The sequence below is a fragment of the Ipomoea triloba genome, chromosome 11, assembly GCF_003576645.1.
Source record: "Ipomoea triloba cultivar NCNSP0323 chromosome 11, ASM357664v1".
NCBI lineage: Eukaryota > Viridiplantae > Streptophyta > Magnoliopsida > Solanales > Convolvulaceae > Ipomoea > Ipomoea triloba.
Genome location: NC_044926.1, coordinates 18,243,683 through 18,264,327, shown reverse-complemented (window position 1 = coordinate 18,264,327; position 20,645 = coordinate 18,243,683). Strand labels below are relative to the sequence as shown.

The window sequence follows — 20,645 nt, the reverse complement described above, 5'->3', positions numbered from 1 at the left end:
GATTCAACTATAAACATCGTTGCTAATCCTGTTGTATGTATTTTTATTGTTTATTTTTTTATTAACTATTCTTACAGTCATAATATTTAATGAAATATTGCAACTTAATTATGTGAGTTGATTGTTTATTATTTATGATATTATATAAGATTATAAGATAACAAATAATAATAAAATTGAAATTAGGTATTCTTTTGTAAATTTTTTACCGGCATACTTTAAAATGCTTAAAAATGGAGGCCTTAAATAGGCTCAAAGCCTACTTATGATCTATTTTGAAGCTTTTTAAAAGCCTATATGTTAAAAAGGCTTTTAAAAAGGCTTCAGGCCAGGCTAGGCCAACGGTAGGTTCAGGCTTGAGCCTAAAAAAAAAGCCTACATACAGGCCAGGCTTAGGCTCAGGCTTTAGATTTTCATTGCAGGCCCAGGCCTAAATTTTTAAAGCTCGGCTCGGCCTAGCCTATTTCCACCCCTAGCGTGGACTATGGTAGGAGCTCTATTTTAGTTTAATTTTTTCACAAACACTAGTTTCATTATAGTATTTTAGTTTAATTTTTTCACAAACACTAGTTTCATTATAGTAATGTTGTAGTATCATTTTAATTACACTTTATGTATATGCTTTCCAGTTTCATTTTCTACGCACAATAAAATATCATTTAAATTTAATTCCAATACATGTTCATTTGACAATATACGTATATGTATGAACTTTGCTATTTAGTTTCATTTCATACATGCAATAAGTTCATTATAACAACACTAAAATATCATTTTAATTCCACAACAGGTTTATTTGGCGATATACATATCTGTATGAGCTCTATTATTCAATTTCATTTTATATACACAATAGGTTAGTTATAAAAACACTAAAGTATCATTTTAATTCTACTATAACTTTATTTGACAATACACATATTAATCACCATAGCCTACATAGTTTTCTAGATTATGATGATACGTCATAAGTAATTAAATATGTATATTGTTAAATGATGTGTGGACCATGGTCCACCGTATAACAATCAGTGGTTTAAGGTAATGGGTCATGGTCTACAAATGGTAATTTTTCTGGCAATTTATTCGGTGGACCCGAGTCTAAAACGTCTTATATATACAAATGAAAGACAACATAAAGACCAACATAACCGTGCGACGTTGGTGCAACGTTCAGATTGAAGCCTCGGGTTGGATTTGCACGAGCAGTTTCCTCCATGATAACCAGGGTCATTAATAACCAGGGTCCCTTGGTCCATGATATAACAACTAAATTTTTCTAGTACTAAGTAAGTAGATTATGATGATACGCCATAAATATGTATATTATTAAATGTTGTGTGGACCATAGTCCACAGTATAACAACTAATTTTTTCTAGTACTAAGTATGTAGATTATGATGATCCGGGTCCACAGTATATCTTTCAAGGTGGACCTGGGTCCATGGTATAACAACATAGTTAGTACTAGAATAATTTAGTTGTTATACCATGGACATTGTTCAAACATACTGAACAGACTCTGAAAATGAGGAGATTACTATAAGATAAACCGACATTAAGACAAGCAACAAAGACAAATTAAACCAGGAAACTAAATGGGAGACGTTATACTAAATGACCAATTTTGAATCCATGAAATTAAAACACAAATGAAAGACAACATAAAGACCAACATAACCGTGCGACGTTGGTGCGACATTCAGATTGAAACCTCGGGTTGGATTTGCACGAGCAGTTTCCTCCTCCTCCGCCTCCTTATCATCATCAGCAGCCGGTGTCACATTCAGATTGAAACGTCGAACATGAGATGCAACAGAAATATTAAAACTATGCTATGTTAAAAAAAAAAACTATTAATGTTAATAAATTTCATATATAAAAATGAAATATGAGGTTTATTCATTTACAAAATTTTGTTATTTAATAATTATGTTGAATTCCTATGATAAAATTGTTAACATAAATATATTTACAATTAAAATGAGAATAGACATTAAATGTTTTTCTTTCTTTGCCTTCAATTTTGTGCAGCAATCATCAAACCAGGAATAAGCAGCAATTACATGCTCCAAGTTTTTTGTAATGGTCAAAATTAGGGCCTAACAGGAAAGACACATCTTGGCACTCCAAAATTTATTTCAACTTGTCAACTGGATCTCCATTCAGAAGATCCGATCGGTGGCCATCGTTCTGAGCGACCGCAATGGCTACATTATCATTGGAATGCCTAGCACGATATTCATTTATTATTGGATGAACACAAGAAGTGCCAAAAGCATGCATATATCCCTTGGATGAGATGAGAAATATGGCTATAGTGGCACCAGTTGAAGCTGCAGCCCTTTTGGCCTTTTCAAATAGGGTTATTTTCCTCTTTGAGAAGGTTACAGACCGAGCATTTTCACACTCAATCAGTTTCATTTCTATCTTTTGCCTACCCTTATGTTTCGTCTCTGGCTCCCCATCAATATCAAGGAAAAACTCAAAACACCAAAGGAAAAATTCTCTTTGATTGGAAAGGAGAACTATCACAATGTCAGAGGACCATTTGTAGTCGAATTGAAAGTCGAGGACTAAAAGGAGTACTAGCCCAATAGTCAGAAGATCATTTGTGGTATTAACTCTAATTTTTTTATTATTTTTAAAATTATTTTTTTTGTGTGTTTAATAATACTTTTAATGTAGTTTCTAAATATATGAATTTTATATATTTTTTTTGAAATCAAAATTTTATATTTTAATGCTAAACTTAATATTATGAAAAATTAGATTAAAAATAACTTCAGTCAAGACTCTTTAAACGAACCAGACAACCAAAATAGGACGGAAATAGTAATAATTAAAAATGTACCCCGAGGCAAATCATGAGAGTTCATTTGTCAAAAGCTTATGTATGTACACTTTGGTTGACATTGTTGGCCTAAACAAACATTGATTCATGGGAAAATTGTAATTTATGCTTCACCATAATATGTCAATTATCAATGTCACTCCTGAATTATTAGTGATGTAAATGTTGCCCCTCAATTTTTAAAATGTTACATATATTGCATGCCCCTCTCGTACCGTACGGGATGGAGGGGCAATATATGTACCATTTTGAAAATTGAGGGGCAACATTTACACTACGGGAGGGCAATATATGTACCGTTTTGAAAATTGAGGGGCAACATTTACACCACTAATAATTCAGGGGTGACATTGATAATTGTCATATTATGGAGAGGCATAAATCACAATTTTCCCTTGATTCATTTAGGCTTTTTGATTTGTCTTTATCATTGAATATAACTCCAATTGGTTTTGTTCTTCTATTCAGAAAATATGAGTTATATATAGTGTATAAATTTGTGGAGAATGTAGTTGAAACACTATGAAATTTAAATGGTTTGACATGCATAACAAAAGCAGTGAATTGAATTACTCCATTGTTCAAACATAGTGAACAGACTCTGAAAATGACGAGATTACAAAAAGATAAATCGACATAAAGACAAAGGAACAAAAACAAATTAAAGCAGGAAACTAAATGGGAAACCTTATACTAAATGACCAATTTGGAAACCATGAAAAACACAAATGAAAGACAACATAAAGACCAACATAACCAACAATTTTGCTGCAACCTAACAACAACAATTAATTAGAAGGGGTACGAATCATCTCCTCATCATCATCAGGTGCGACGTTCAGATTAAAGCCTCGGGTTCGATTTGCACAATCTGTTTCCTCCTTCTCCTCCTCCGCCTCTTCATCAGCACCCGGTGTCACATTCAAATTGAAACGTCGAACATGAGATGCAACAGAAATCATCATGTCCTCATCATCTGCACTAGGTGCGACGTTCAAGTTGAAGCCTCGAACTAGATTTGCAGAAACGAGAACCTGATTCGGGCTGGCTGCAGCAGTGACATTGCAGAAACTGTGTGTCTATATATACATATAGACACACACTGATTACCTCAATTCAATATTAATAATACGTTCATTATTAAATAATAAGTGATTTCTAAATATTGCTTATATGTTAATTTTGATATAACTAGTATTTTCGCCCGTGCGATGCACGGAATGGATTTGTTATAATATATTAAAAATATTTAGATTAATATATAATTATTTAAATTAGATCATCAAATATTATATAGTGCAATTGAAGATATGTTTTGTATCAATCAATCAAGGTAACGACCGAAACATATCTTCAATTGCACCATCAATCAAGGTCACGACCGAGCTGATCCGGTAGGATCATAGAAACGATCGGGCCGGGTGACCGACCAACCGACCGTAAGAATGTACTCAGAGTAGCCGACCAGCGTAAGTGTATTACCATTATCAATAGCAATTTTGTCATTTTGTAAAAAAAAAAAAAGAGTTAATTAGTCATTTTTTAGTTTTTCTTTCCTTTACAGTTTCCCTTAAGAAAACATGAGTTAATTAATCCATCTGTTAAGAATTTAATTAGTCCAGTCAAACTAAGAAAAACTGAAAATCTAATAAATATTGTGTGGTAAATGAAAAAACAAAACAACCAAGGCTATCATGCATTGGGTTCAATTTTAGGCTTTTTCAAACTCTTTGAAGACGATGAACAATCCATGTTTATTCTCTTCAAAGACGGTTGTTCAGGAGTAGTTTCATCAATGGAGATACTTCTAGATTTGTCGAATATGTAGCTTCCAGTGGTGTTATGCCCTAATAAAAAATAACTATTAAAAAATCAAGACTACAAAAATTTTATTGCATGAGGTAGAACGAAATTGTAATTAAAAATTACATTGGTTGCTATCCACACCTCCGAGAGCCCCCAACACTCAAACCTTGAGTTTAAACATGTCTTTGAGAAAATCAGAATCATTTGAATCCGTAACGCTAATCAAAGTGTCATTATTCGTTTTCATAATGTACTTTTGCCCGCACGACTTAAACCTCATGTGAGAGGTTTGCACAACAAAATTGTGAATATTATAGATTTTCCCTTCCTTCCAAAGTTTGTTGAATTGTTTAACAAATTCTTTAGAAATTTATAAATGGATACAAATTCCCTGAGCGAATCACCCATAAATATTAATATTAATATTAATTAATAAATAAATTTTATAAATTTTATATTTTTTCTATCATGAATATACTAAAAAAATAGTAATAATTCATTATGTGATTATATTCTGTGGATAACAAATACATTATGTGATTATATTCTATGATGTATACTGAAGTTTGATTGTCTAATATATAACATACAACATAAAGTAAAGATTAAGTATTCTAAAATAAGCCATTTAACTAAATATATTATGAGTATGAGTCTAAATTATAGTATAAGTCTAAACTATTGTATTAATCCAATATTAATAAATAAATAATATAAATTTATATTCTATGAGTAACAAATTCATTTTGTGGATAGCAAATCCATTATGTGATTATATTTTGTGATGTATATTGAAGTATGACTGTCTAACATACAACATAAATTCAGTATTCTGAAATAAAGCATTCAACCAATATAATATGAGTATGAGTCTAAATTATAGTATGAGTTTAAACTATAGTATTATTCCAATATTTTTAAAATTCAATAATGCTGTAAAAAAGTGTATAAATGCAATATGTACCTTGGAGTCATGGAATAAGCATGCCAGTGTTTGTTGGTTGATGGCAACACGTTGATATTCCTTAGCTTGGCCAAATAACAACGCATCAACCGGAGCCTTATAGAGCTTTACCTTGTCCTGAGGGACGTAATTTGACTCCATTACTAAGCAATAAAGAGAAAGATGAGAAATTACAGAGAACAATAAAAAAATATATAATGGTAGAATACCAGTCAATTAGTGATCCTTTTATATATTCCGCCAATTAGTAATATCAGATTCATTTTCAACCAATTATTCTTTTTTTAAAAAAATATTTTCAGTCAATTAAAATATGAGATGCAGTGATATTTTTACCTAATTTCCGTTCCATTTTTAATTGATAATGTAGGTTGTGTTTGGCAGAGCTTATAGCTTATTTTAAGCTACTAATAGGCTATAAGCTTTGTTTGGTAATGTTCTCAAAATAAGCTAGTAGCTTAAAATAAGAGCTTATTTTGAAACGCTATTTCATGTAACTTTTCAAAAATAAGCTAGTAGCTTCTTAACTTTTTTCCATGTAGCTTCTTAACTTTTTTCCATCTTTATTCTTATTATTTTATATAAATGACATCATTTATCCCTTCCAATTAAAACTCTTTTAGCCTTTTTTCTTCAATATCTTTCGTTGTAATTTTAATTTGGCATTTGTGTTTGAACAATAATTTTTGTATGAACTAATTTTATGAATTATAAACATCTTGTTTTACTTTATATATTTTCAAATATATGTTCTTACTTTATTTGGCATTAAATTATATTGATTTCATTATTTTATATTTTAATATGTAAACAAACCTATTTAAATTTAAAACTATTTAACTTTTATGAAGATGTCCTTTTTAGTCTTTTTACATTTATCAACTTATCAAAAAGCTAATTTTACCAAACACTTTTAAGTATACCAGCTCGCTTAACAGCTCTTCAGATTTCAGCTTTGAGCTTATAGCTTTTCAGCTTTTAGCTACTTTTCAGCTTTCAGCTATCGTTTCAGCTAGGTTTGCCAAACATAGCCGTAGAATATTATTATTGAAATATTTCTGTTTCATTTTTAATTTCCGTTCCATTTTCAATTTACCTTTAATATTGTTTAAAATATGCCTTTTACTATTGATGATGTAGAATATTGTTATTGAAATATTTTCATTCCTTCATTATTAAAATGCAATGATCTGACCATTTCCTTTTTCATTTTAGTCAATTATGGATATTTTTTATTTGTAGTCAATTATTAATATTCATTTACTTTTATATATTCAGTCAATTAGTAATATCAGATTCATTTCAGTCAATTATTCTTTTTTTTATTTTTAGTTAATTAGTCAATTACAATTAATATTCATTTACTTTTATATATTCAGTCAATTAGTAATATCAGATTCATTTTCAGTCAATTATTCTTTTTTTATTTTTAGTTAATTAGTCAATTAGAATAATAGATGCATTGATATTTTCATTCCATTTTTAATTTACCTTTACTATTGATGATGTAGACTATATATTATTGAAATATTTCTTTTCCATTTTTAATTTACTTTACTTTTGATGATGTAGAATATTATTATTGAACTATTTCCATTTCATTTTTAATTTCTGTTCCATTATTTAAAATTGTGAAAGATTTATGATTTAATTATGATTTGATTTATTATACTGTGTAATATTATTGTGAAAATTTAAAATGCAATGATTTGACCATTTCCTTTTCCGTTTTAATTAATTATGGATTTTTTTTTAATTTTCAGTCAATTATTAATATTCATTTCCTCTTCCAATTGACATAATTATCGTTCTCTTTTCTATTTTAATTTTCAATCAATTATTAATATTCATTTCCTTTTCCAATTTACCTAATTTCTGTTCCATTTTAAATTGATAATGTAAAATATTATTGTGAAACATTTCTATCATAATAATTACCGTAATTACTAATAATGAATTATAATTAATATTATTTTATCATAATAATTACCATATTACTAAAATGCCCCTACGGTTGGGCGGAAAATTTTTGGAGGAGGATATTATTTTTATATATAGTATTGATAGATTCTATATTTGTAATTACCGTTATAAACGGATTTATTAGGAAAATTTAAGTAGGAAGTTATATTAAGAGTTTTGAAATATTATTATTATTATATTGTTAATATTAGAGAAATTATATTTAAAGATTTAGATTATTATTACGAATTATTATTATTATTATTATTATTATTATTGTTATTGTTATTGTTATTGTTATTGTAATTGTAATTGTTATTGTTATTGTTATTGTTATTGTTATTGTTATTGTTATTGTTATTGTTATTGTTATTGTTATTGTTATTGTTATTATTATTATTATTATTATTATTATTATTATTATTATACTCTTAACAGAATAGGTTAGCAAAAAAACTTGATTACCCCGAATGATCCTGTTTTTTTTCTTGAGATCCCAATAAAGCACTTCATGGGAATGGATCCAAACAAATAAAAAGCGAATTGTGTTGAAGTAAAAATGGTGTAGGGGAAACCGTTTTATGTTTTTTTCTAAAAGAATAATTAATTAATTATTTTATTTATTTTTAATAGTTTTCTTTGTTTCCTATTTTTTAAGAATAGAACTCAGTACGGTTGAGCTGCTACAATAATTTAAAGTGTTTGATTTCCTTGCACAGGTTGGGAAGCTTGAAGAGGCAGTGAATTTCACAAATTTAATAGGTTTACAGAATTCGAAGACTTAGTTAAGGAGATAGGAAATGCTTTAATTTGGGGCCGTGTGCTCTACATAACTTCCACCAGTAGCATTTATCTTCTGGTTCTTCCTATTTCTTTTCCTTGGTGCCTTCCATCCCAGAGTCTCTCTATGAAAATTTTCTTATTGCGGGATAATAATAATAATAAAACAAAAAATAATAATAATAAAACAAAGCATCACCATCATCTTTATCAACACCCATTTCCTTTTGTTTTTCTTTTCCTTTTCTTTTCTTTCTTCTTCCATTCTTCTTTCTTCCTTTTATTTTCTTCCTTCTTTCCTCCTTAATAATAATAATAATAATAATAATAATAATAACAATAATAATAATAATAATAATAATAATAATAATAATAATAATAATAATAATAATAAGAATCCTTAATAATAATAATAATAATAATAATAATAATAATAATAATAATAATAATAATAATAATAATAATAATAATAATAATAATAATAATAATAATAATAATAATAATAATAATAATAATAATAATAATAATAATAATAATAATAATAATAATAATAAGAAGAAGAAGAAGAAGAAGAAGAAGAAGAAGAAGAAGAAAACATTACCTATCATTTCATCATCTTCTTCTTCGACCAACGGGGAGATAGAGATAACTGGAGGAGGAGAACTCGCTGGGGGAGGAAGAACTTGCCACCGTCGAAGATCGGCCGCCGTCGTTGTTCGCCTCTCATCTGGGAAGGAGAGGAAAGTTTAGAGTATATACTATTTAAAAAAAATACATATGCTACAAAAACAACCAAAACCATTGTGGCATATAATAATAATAATAATAATAATAATAATAATATGTAATAATAATTGATTGCTAAATTTATGAAAATATATATGGTTAACTAATATAATCAATAATTTACCCAAAATAATTGTCCAATTTACCTTATAATCAATAAATAAATTAATAAATAATCAATAAATTAATTAATTAATAAAATCAATATTTTGACTAAAATGCCCTTAAGTTTGGGAGGAGGATAATACTTTTATATATAGTATAGATTCACAAAATTTTTCATAGTATTCTGAAATTTTGAGTAAATCTATATTCACAAATTATGCTAAAATAAAAGAAAATAAATGTTCTTATTATATCGCATATTAATATTACTATGAATATTNATAATAATAATAATAATAATAATAATATGTAATAATAATTGATTGCTAAATTTATGAAAATATATATGGTTAACTAATATAATCAATAATTTACCCAAAATAATTGTCCAATTTACCTTATAATCAATAAATAAATTAATAAATAATCAATAAATTAATTAATTAATAAAATCAATATTTTGACTAAAATGCCCTTAAGTTTGGGAGGAGGATAATACTTTTATATATAGTATAGATTCACAAAATTTTTCATAGTATTCTGAAATTTTGAGTAAATCTATATTCACAAATTATGCTAAAATAAAAGAAAATAAATGTTCTTATTATATCGCATATTAATATTACTATGAATATTACTATTTTATGTGTATACACATTAAAAGGCAAAAACTTGTGTGAGACCGTCTCACGAATAAGGATCCGTGAGACGGTCTCACACAAGTNAAATGTTCTTATTATATCGCATATTAATATTACTATGAATATTACTATTTTATGTGTATACACATTAAAAGGCAAAAACTTGTGTGAGACCGTCTCACCATGAGACGGGTCGGGTCGGGTCAAGATACAAATGTAACACTTAAATGCACAAATGTCATACTTATATGCTCAAATGTAATACTAATCAGGAATAAAATTTTTGTTACTTATTAGGGTAAATGTAATACTTTTATGGAAAAGACAATACGTTTACATTTCGATTTAAAAGTATTACATTTTTCCTCAAAAGTATATTTGCCCTTATAAGTGAGAGGTACTTGTCAACATTACTTATTATGAAAAATGTATTACTTTTTCTCTAAGTAATAAAAATTGTATTTTTGATTAGTGTTATATTTGAGCATATAAGTGTGAGATTTGCACATATAAGTATGACATTTGCATGGTGCTTTGACCCGACCCGACCCGTCTCACGAATAAGGATCCGTGAGACGGTCTCACACAAGTGTGACCCACATTAAAATTAATTACTATTATTATAAAATAACAATTAAAAATGTACCCCGAACCAGATTTGTAGAAACCAGAACCTGATTCGAGCTAGCTGCAGCAACATTCAGATCAAACTCTGCAGCACCCACATTTGAAAATGATGGAATAGAAACCATTTGCTCATTCGCAACACGATTTGCAGACATTTGTTTTTCTTTCTTTGCCTTCAATTTCATGTAGCAATCACCAAACCAGGAATAAGCAGCCATTACATGCTCCAAGTTGGAAGGGTCAAAATTAGGGCCTAACAGAAAGGACACATACAAAATTAGGGTCAAAATTAGGGCCTTCTACTGAAAGAATTTCTTTAAGTGCACCGCATTCCATTTCCGCTCAACAGCCTGTCCATCCTGAGTCTCCAAACGGTAAGTTCCAGGACGAATGACCTCTCGGATCCGGTAAGGACCCTCCCATTTAACCGCGAACTTCCCTCCCTGATTGGGCTGACTGGCATCCCGGTCTCTCAGGACCAGATCTCCTTCTTGGAACCTTTTCTCCTTGACTCTTTTATCATAATAGCGTTTTACCGACTGCTGGTACTCGGCCATTCGTCCATACGCTGCATCCCTCCTTTCCTCAAGGAAGTTCTTTTCTATCTGCAAGCTCTCCTCGTTTTCGTCATCATTATACTGCAGTACTCGTAGGGTCGGAGTGGTGATCTCCGCCGGTATTTTGGCTTCGAAGCCATAAGTGAGGGAGAACGGAGTTTCCCCGGTCGCTTTTCGATGAGTCGTTCGATATGCCCATAGAACTCGATCCAGCTCATCGACCCAGGTTCCTCCCAGGTCACTTAACTTCCTCCGTATCCCATCTACGATGGTTCGATTGATGTTCTCAACTTGTCCATTGGCTTGAGGGTAGGCCACTGAGACCTTAGTGTGTCGTATTCCATATTGCTGACAGAAATCACTGAAGGGCCGACAGTCGAACTGCCTGCCATTATCGCTGACCAAGTGCTCGGGAAGTCCAAATCAACAAATGACCTTGTTAAATAATCCACAGCCACCACACAAAAGCGCAATCGTCCCGGTGCCAGGGGCAACGGTCCGACAATATCGATTCCCCACTTAGCAAATGGAATAGCTACCGTGATCGGAGTGTAGAAGGAGGCTGGTCGTGTGTCCTTCTTAGCGAAGGACTGACAAACCGTACATCGGGCTACCCGACCAATACAGTCCTTGACCATAGTAGGCCAGTAGTATCCTTGTAACACTATCTTGCGAGCTAAGGTGTGAGCCCCTTGGTGAGCCGAACAGATCCCTCGGTGTGCTTCTTCTATAACTTGATCCGCTTCAGAGGGATGTAGACACCTTAGCAACGGTCCCCCGAAGGACTTTTTGTACATGTGACCATCAATTATCACATACGCAGAAGATCGTCTTTGGACTTTCGCGGCCTCGGCCGGATTGTCGGGAAGGTCTCCCTTTTCTTTATATTTGTGAATTTCCTCCATCCAAAATACCTCAGGATGCTCCTCAGGATCTAGTTCCTCCGTAACACATACGTCCTCCGGAATAATTTTCAGTTCTATGCTGGGTAGAAGGATTCGCTCATTCTGGCAGATTCTGAGGAGGTGATCTGGTATTCCGCCTAGGGCCATTTTGGACAAGATATCAGCTTCGGTATTTTCGGCACGGGGCACGTGCTCCAACTCGTGAGCCTCGAATTCACCTAAAAGTCCCTCAGTGACTTTCTTGTATCGCCCGAGTCTTTCATTCTTTGTCTCACAAGTTCCGGTTAACTGTCCGACCACTAGACGAGAGTCGGTTTTAATTCGGATCTTCTGGACTTTAAGAGCTCTGGCCACGCGTAATCCTCCGATTACGGCTTCATATTCTGCCTCATTATTCGAGGCCGTAAACTCGTACGTGAGCGAGTAGTACAAGCGAAACCCCTCGGGAGTCGTCAGCATGATTCCTCCTCCACAGTGATGTTGGCTGGCGGCTCCGTCAGCGTGCATTTCCCACCAATCCCCTTCCTCAGGGGCCTTGGTGTTAGGTTCGGGGCTATGAGCGGTGCACTCCACTATGAAGTCAGCTAAGGCTTGGCCTTTTATCGAGGGGCGGGGGTGGTACTCGATCCCATACTGAGTGAGTTCCACGGCCCATTTTACCAAACGCCCTGAAGAGTTGGGATTTCGCAAGACTCCTGCCAGGGGCTGGTCAGTCAGAACTCGGATGGGATGAGCTTGAAGGTAAGGTACTAACTTCCGGGCTGTGATCACCAGAGCGTACACCACCTTTTCCAAGGGAGTATACCGAATTTCGGAAGCCTTCAAGGCCCGACTAACGTAATAGACCGGGTGCTATACCCGTTCTTCTTCTCGGATTAACACGGAGCTGACAGCCTTCTGAGAGGCGGCTAGATAGAGGAACAGCACCTCACCTTCTTTCGGGGTGGATAGCAGCGGTGGAGTCTGTAAATAATCCTTTAATTCTTCAAACGACTTCTGACACTCCTCCGTCCAGCGAAACCCTTCCCTCTTCTTCATAGCTTCAAAAAAGGGTAAGGCTCGATCCGCGGATTTGGACAGGAATCTGTTCAAGGCCGCAAGTCGCCCCGTTAACCTTTGCAATTCTTTTAAGGTTCCCGGAGGCTGCATGTCGAGGATAGCCTTCACCTTTTCAGGGTTGGGCTCGATTCCTTTCCGAGTTACCATATAACCAAGGAATTTTCCTCCTCGTACCGCAAAGGCACACTTTTTTGGGTTTAGACGCAGATTATATTTCTCCATTATGGCGAAAGTGGCTGCCAGATCCTTCGCATGGGTTCCTTCGTCCTTGCTTTTCACAAGCATATCGTCTACGTACGCGGCCATGGACTTTCCCAACAAGTCTCTGAATAAACGACCTACCATCCGAGTGTAGGTGGCTCCGGCATTTTTTAACCCAAAGGGCATCACTCGGTAGCAGTATACCCCGTCCGGGGTGATGAAGGCAGTCTTTTCTTCATTCGCGGGGTGCATGAAGATTTGATGATACCCCCGAAAGGCGTCCATGAAACTCAGCAGATCACAACCAGCCGTCTCATCTACTAGCTGGTCGATCCTGGGTAACGGGAAAGGATCTTTCGGGCAAGCTTGATTGAGGTCCGTGTAGTCCACGCACATTCGCCAAGCGGGAGGCTTAGGTACAAGCACCACGTTAGCGAGCCAATCTGGATATTTTACTTCACGGATGTGTCGGGCGGTCATCAGAGTCTCTACCTCCTTTTTAACGAAGTCACGTCGGTCCGCAGAGAGGTACCTCTTCTTTTGGATAACAGGTTTGTGATTAGGGTCGACTGCTAGTCGGTGGCAGATTACCGACCGATCAACTCCGGGCATATCCTCAGGTCCCCAGGCGAATACCTTCTGATATTTTTGTAACTCTAGGGTGATTTCTTGTTTGACTTTCTCAGCCAAACCTGTTCCGATCCTTACCCTTCTCTCAGGGTGGGCAGGATCAATTTCGACCTCCTCTAACTCTACCGCCGGCTCGGGGCGGTCGAGGTTCTTTGTCTGTTCTTCTCGACTAGTGATAGAATGAACCCTTAGATCCTCTTTCCCAATTTTCCGACAGGATTGCAAATAGCAATCCCGAGCCGCCTTTTGATCGCACCGGGCGACTCCGATCCCGTTAGGAGTCCGAAACTTCAAGCAAAGGTGCTCTATGGAGATAAGAGCACCCAGGTCTTCCAGCCCAGGTCGCCCCAAAATCATATTATGAGAGCAGGATAAATTAACCACCACAAACTCCATATCTATACTTCGTAGATTGGGGAAAGTCCCAATTTCGACGGGTAGGCGTATAGAGCCTTCTGACTCGATCGAGTCCCCGGTGAAACCGGCCAGAGGTGTCTTTATAGGTGTCAACTTGTTACGTTGTAACCCCAACCTCTCAAATACTTCTAAGTACAGGATATTCACACTACTCCCAGTGTCTACCAGAACTCTTCGAACTGCCGTCCCATGGACGTCCATGGCGATAACCAAAGCATCCCGGTGGGGATGTTGGCTCCGAGGTAAGTCATCATCGGTAAACAGGATAGGTTCTCGACATACCTTCTTTAGACTATCGTCCCGACCGTAAATGGTTCCCACATATAATTGCCGAGCCCAAGCTTTCCGTGATCCGGACGAATCTCCCCCTTCCGGGCCTCCTACTATCATATTGATAACAGGTTTGTGTTTCCAATTTGCTTCCTCTTCCTCAGAGGCGGGCTGCTTCCCTCGATCGGAACGTGAGTCCGTTTTATCAGATCGCGGAGGTCGCCTCCATTGATTAGGCGGGGGCGGAGCGCCCTTCTGGATCATGGCTTCTATTTCCTTTTTCAGGTAATAGCATTCCTCAGTGGTATGTGTGGTCGATCGATGGTATCGGCAATACTTTGTCGGGACCCCTCCAGGAGGCAAAACCTCAGGTTGGTCTCCAGGTTTCAAAGGCGGGGGAGGCGGCAGGGTGTCTTTGACCTCATGCACGGGTTGCGCCACGGAAGGTCGGGGAGGCGGAACCCCCACTCTTTCAGCTCCTCGGCGGACCTCGGTGCGACTGGAGCGCTCAGATTCCGTCCGACCCCTGGTATCGGATCGTGATCGCTTAGCACTGGACCCGGCAGCTTCTCGCTGCCGCTTTTGTCTTACTGCTTCTTCCGTGTCTGCCTGACGACTGGCTCTTTGCATAGCTTCCACATAGGTTTTTGGACGATCATTGTGAAGGTCAATAAATAACTTACCCGCACGGAGCGATTCCATGAAGAAAGTGATTGCCACCTGCTCATCCAACCCTTCGATGGTTTGAACCTCCTTTTGCCAACGGGTTAAGTATGTTTTCAAAGCCTCCCCTTCGTCTTGACTGATTCCACTCAGGTGGGTAAGGTTGCGCTGTGGTTTGATGTTCACAGCATAATGAGTGAGGAATCGATCGGCTAAGTCATTGAAACATCGGATAGACCGACTCGGCAAAGCCAAAAACCACTTCTGGGCGAGCCCTTTAAGAGTAGGCAGAAAGGCCTTACACATGAGTGGCTCCTCCACCCCTAAAACTTGCATTTTGGCCTGGTAGCTGACTAAATGTTCTCGTGGATCGCCCATCCCGTCGAAGGTAGCGTGCTCCGGGATCTTTAGGTCTGCAGGGGCCCGGTAAGCCATGATCTCGTCCACAAAGGGCGAGGAAGTTAAGAGATTTTCAACAGAGGGCCTAATCTTACCCTCAAATTGATCTTGCAGATTTTGGAGCCTTTTCTCAAAGCCCTCCATCTGACTGTGACGATATTTAGGTTCTGCCGGGGATTCGGCGCTACTCTCGGATACCGCGGCCTGCACTCTCCGCCAGGCGGCCGCGGCCCGACGTTCTTGGCGATTGCCATTCGGTCGATCCGGGTTTCCGCGAGGTGGGTTTTGCAGCGGGTTTCCACGGGAATCGCTCAAGCGATCCATTACAGATCGAGCGACCTCTCGACGCCTGCCGTCTTCTCGACGGAGAGTCGGGTGTTCCTCCCTGTTACGCCCCTCCTGCTCAGTGACTTGTGGATTCATAGTTCCTTCCCCCGTTGGCGTGACGGGTTCAGTCTGGTTGTTAGTACCTCGATTCTCAAACCTTCGCCTCTCAACCTCATTGATTACTTGTACTACGATTTGCTCCAACTCTCCGGGCGGAGGCCGGTTACCTATTGTTTCTGGGCGGGATTCCCCAGTGTTCCGGGAAGTCTGCCGGCTCAAACGCCCTCTCAAATCTTGGCCGTTGGGTCGTCCTAACTGTTCTCTTAAGTCGGTTCCCCCGGCAGGTGCCCCGTTGAGATGTCCGGATATCTGTTCTCTTAGATCTGGACTGTTAGACCTAGCCGTTAATTGCTCTCGCAAATCACGGCCATTAGTCCGGCCTAATTGTTCCCGCAAATCATTGGAACGAGGTCGCCCCCCCGCACTGACCGCTTTGCTCGTCGTTCTCATTGCTCCGCCGGAGGCACAGCACTTTTCGTTCAAACCCCATAGAAGGCGCCAGTGATGGTTTCCCGATCTTCAGGCGATCGGCCGGCGGGCCAACACTACCGGAAAATTAAAAGGATTTATAAAGAAAACAAGTGTATTCTCTACTCAACTCTCTGTGCTCAATTATTTTTTCGTGTCCCCCTCTTTTGATTTCCGTCGGGCTATATATACTCATCGCCTGACCGGTTACACATTTATTAGTACAATTAATGCTATAAAATAATAGCTCATAAAAGACATTAAAGGCTCAATGATGATGACTGTTTCTTCATAACGGCCTCTTGATTCTCTTGATCTCTTGTTCTCTATGGGCATTCTTCAGAGTCTTTCGAAGCTACCCGACCGTCTCCTATACCCAGTTAGCCGGGTCCTTTTCCCCGACCGACTGCCAAGGAGTCGGACGAGTCATCATATAACTTGAAGCACGACCGTTTCCGAGGCTCTTCTGCTTTTAGGGTCTTAGGGTCTGACCCCAGAGGAGTTGAGACGATTATGTCCCGAATGTCAATATTTTAGTGCCTTTCCCTTTTTCCCGACCGACTGGTCTACCCAGCCATATTTGTATGCCATCAGCATGGATTCCCAACATGTAAGTTTTCTGATCTTCGCGGAAGGATAATCGTCGCGGATGTGTTCGACTACTGCGATGGCATCGCAGATCTCAACCGCACAGATGATCCTGGTCTGGGTCTGCGGCATGAGTGCAAAAGGCTTCAGATTTGGCCGCGGGTTCTTCGACCGGTCGTCCACTTAGGCCTTGCACGTGACCAAATTAAAGAACGCCCATAGATGATGAGTCGAGATCATCTCACTGTACCGTAAAGCCTGTGACTTTGAGGCAAAGAACATAGCGATGTTGGTCTTGCGTCCACAGGCGGTTAGATCATCCACCGAAAACATCAACAACTGAGGAGCTTCCTCGTATCAACGCGAGCCGCAGCCGAGACCAGGTGATTAGCCTGGCACAGCGGCTACATAGGCGCGCACCTCATGTTGTCCTTGGCTCGGGGATTTGCTGCTACAGTCCTTATCCGGCCTGACGTCGGCGACTGAAAACGAACCCAGAGGCACTAACAGCAGGGGTCAAGATCGCGATTCCGGGGGTTCGTCAGTTCGGGCCCTTCCATGTGCTGTCACCATGCAAGATTATATTGGTATGGATCGTTGGTTATCATGTGCATGCAAAGGGATCAGATAGAATCGCGAAAATAAAGAGGACTGGGTCAGAATATGATCAAAAAGGTCCAGTACCAACGATTGAGGTTACAGAGGGGATGTCGCGACTACTTAGCAGTGGAGTTAGATCCGGCAACGAAGGGAGAATCGGGAAATCCGTTGTGAGGAGAAAAATGAAGGCTACATTGAGATTATCCGATCCCAAAATTTAATGCACAGGGAACTAGTGACTGGCCATACAGACCAATAGGCGATACTCCATTCGAATCTCACAGATCAGAAGGGCGCATATGCATAGACCAGTACGAAAGACGATGAAAAACACTTGAGAATATGATATTGTAACCTACCTTTTCTATCCTCCTTTCTCTTGCATGGAATGCTGTGATACTGGACCAAAACATTGCCACCTACTTGCTTTGCGATTCGGAGAAACACCGGTTGAGATAAGTCGGAATGTGCATGTGGTGGTGCATCACTTGTAGGGCGAAAATCAATGCATGGCTGAAATCACCAAAGGTTTATGGCTTTTCTTGTAATTACGCCCCCTAGTCCATAGCATGCAGGCTCCGAAACTTTATGCGTCACTGAACAATGTTGGGCTCAGATCGAACCGCCGTGGGCGTGGGTAATAAATTCTTTTGTATTCTTCAAACCTATAAGCGCTGCTAATGGTGCCCTCAGGAGAACCATGACAGGTGGCATGAACCTCTACTGCCATGGCAACATATGTGGATAAAGCTAAGCTGAAACTACTTTTTAAAAGAATCTAAAGAAATCTGCTTAGGCAGTAAAGGAAAACAGCATGGTTGTACTGTTATTTTCCATTATTAATATTAATATTAATATTAATATTAATTAATAATAATAATAATAATAATAATTATTATTATTATTATTATTATTGGTTGTTCTCCCTAGTGGCGTTGTGAGGTCCGACCTCACCACCTGACACTAGGCGGAGTAGTCAATCCATGGTCACGGTCGTGCGCGCCGACCCTGACCTTGGCATTCTCTAGTGGCGGTGCGGGGCCCGCGCCGGCTCACTACCTGACAAAGAGCTCATTTTTGACTTGTTACATACACGTTGGTCCGACCAACAATTTGTTTTTATTATACTGAAGTATTTTTTAATTACAAAATTAGTCTGAGTTCGACAAATTTTACCCTTCCGAGAGGGGATGGAGAAGCGTTGGGCTAGGCCGACCTCTCAATCAAAGATTTAGCCAACCTCATTTAAATGGCTAGTATCCTAGGGGCGGCACGAGGTCCGACCTCGCTTATCGCCGAACGGACGAGTCTTTAAGTCCAAATGCCAAGCATTGACTTAAAACGACAAAAACACCCTAGGGGCGATACGACGTCCAGCCTCGCTTATCGCCGAACGGGCGAGTCTTTAAGTCCAAAGGCCAAATTTCATTGACTTAAAACGACAAAAACACCCTAGGGGCGATACGAGGTCCGACCTCGACTATTGCCGAACGGAAGAGTCCCTAGACGCAAGGCCAAATGGCCTCGACTTAGGACGACTAAAAGCCCTAGGGGCGGTACGAGCTCCGACCTCGCCTATCGCCGAACGGAAGAGTCTCTAGGTGTAAGACTGAATGGTCTCGACTTAGAACGACTGACACCTTAAGGAGGGTACAAGGTTGGACCTTGCCTACCATCGAACGGGTGTGCTAAGGGCTGAGGGTTGAGGTACCTTGGTCTAACGCCAACGCGAAAAAGCAAACGATAATAAAAAAGCAAAAGAAAGAAAATACAAAAACAAAAAAACAAAAAACAAAAAAAAAAAAAACAAAAAACAAAAAACAATATACAATATTATGCGAGTAAAAATATAAGCAACCCCGCGTTGCCCGGACGGAGAGGAATTAGATCGCGAGGCTGGTGGTGTAGGTTTAAAAGGTCTTTGAGCAAACACAGTACTTCCGTTCAAGTTGACCGGAAGCATTCATCCAAGCATAGAGCCCTGAGTGGCTTCCATTGGGCCATGCATTTACTCTCTTTCACTGACGACTTCTCGCAGCTCAGAGAGTCGAGGACTGATGATGGATATATTAGAAATTGCCCAATAATAGAGACCCGGGATTCGAAAGTGCATAACTCGAGGCCCATCATGATGGGCCTTGACTTAGTCTTGCGGGCCCATTATATGGGCCTTGACTTAGTCTCATGGCCCACCACATGGTCTTGTGGCCCTCCACGAATTTAGCCTATTTCAGTTAGGATCTTCTGGTATAAAATGCTATTGTCTTAGCATTACAGGACACCTCCATCATACCCTGTCTAGACAATTATTGTAATAGCACTACACACTTCTTGTATTCGTCCTAACACGAATCATCAATATAATTCGTCTTCGTGACTTGTAGCATTATTATATTATTTTGCTATTACATTTTGTTATTCGTTCCTTAATTTGGATTTAATAATTCGGGATACCCCGGGTAATTAAATCCATCATATATATATTCTATTTTATATTAATATATATTTTTATATTTACATTACAATCCCAAGTATATATAATTACCAAACTCTAACCCTCCACCTCCAAAATTGCATTCTAAATTATGATTCAACTATAAACATTGTTCGTAATCCTGTTGTATGTATTTTTATTGTTTATTTTTTTATTAACTATTCTTACTGTCATAATATTTAATGAAATATTGCAACTTAATTATGTGAGTTCATTGTTTATTATTTATGATATTATATAAGATAACAAATAATAATACAATTGAAATTAGGTATTTTTTTGTAAATTTTTTACAGGCATACTTTGAAAGGCTTAAAAATGGAGGCCTTAAATAGGCTCAAAGCCTATTTATGATCTATTTTGAAGCTTTTTAAAGCCTATATGTTAAAGAGACTTTTAAAAAGGCTTCAGGCCAGGCTAGGCCAACTGTAGGTTCAGGCTTGAGCCTAAAAAAAAGCCTACATACAGGCTCAGGCTTTAGA

At 37.7% G+C, this 20,645-nt stretch overlaps 2 protein-coding genes across 2 annotated transcripts; both read right to left on the bottom strand.

Annotated features, from left to right (window-relative positions):
- Window positions 1-2,136: 2,136 nt before the first annotated feature.
- LOC115996017 (floral homeotic protein FBP1-like) lies at window positions 2,137-2,424 on the bottom strand. The gene has a single exon (XM_031235159.1). The coding sequence runs from the start codon at window positions 2,422-2,424 to the stop codon at window positions 2,137-2,139; it is 288 nt and encodes a 95-aa protein (XP_031091019.1).
- Window positions 2,425-10,824: 8,400 nt separating this feature from the next.
- Window positions 10,825-16,463, bottom strand: LOC115996015. The gene is made up of 3 exons (XM_031235158.1): window positions 12,846-16,463; window positions 11,518-12,773; window positions 10,825-11,467 (listed from the first exon to the last, which is right to left on the bottom strand). The coding sequence occupies exons 1-3, from the start codon at window positions 16,461-16,463 to the stop codon at window positions 10,825-10,827; spliced, it is 5,517 nt and encodes a 1,838-aa protein (XP_031091018.1).
- Between the last annotated feature and the right edge of the window lie 4,182 nt (window positions 16,464-20,645).

Excerpts from the sequence above, each read along its gene's own strand:
- LOC115996017 (XM_031235159.1), bottom strand. The coding sequence starts at position 2,424 with ATGAAACTGATTGAGTGTGAAAATGCTCGGTCTGTAACCTTCTCAAAG.
- LOC115996015 (XM_031235158.1), bottom strand. The coding sequence starts at position 16,463 with ATGAGAACGACGAGCAAAGCGGTCAGTGCGGGGGGGCGACCTCGTTCC. Across the intron at positions 12,774-12,845 it reads TAATCCGAGAAGAAGAACGG|GTGGTGTACGCTCTGGTGAT; the intron begins GTATAGCACCCG and ends CCCTTGGAAAAG. Across the intron at positions 11,468-11,517 it reads GCTGTGGATTATTTAACAAG|GCAGTTCGACTGTCGGCCCT; the intron begins GTCATTTGTTGA and ends CGATAATGGCAG.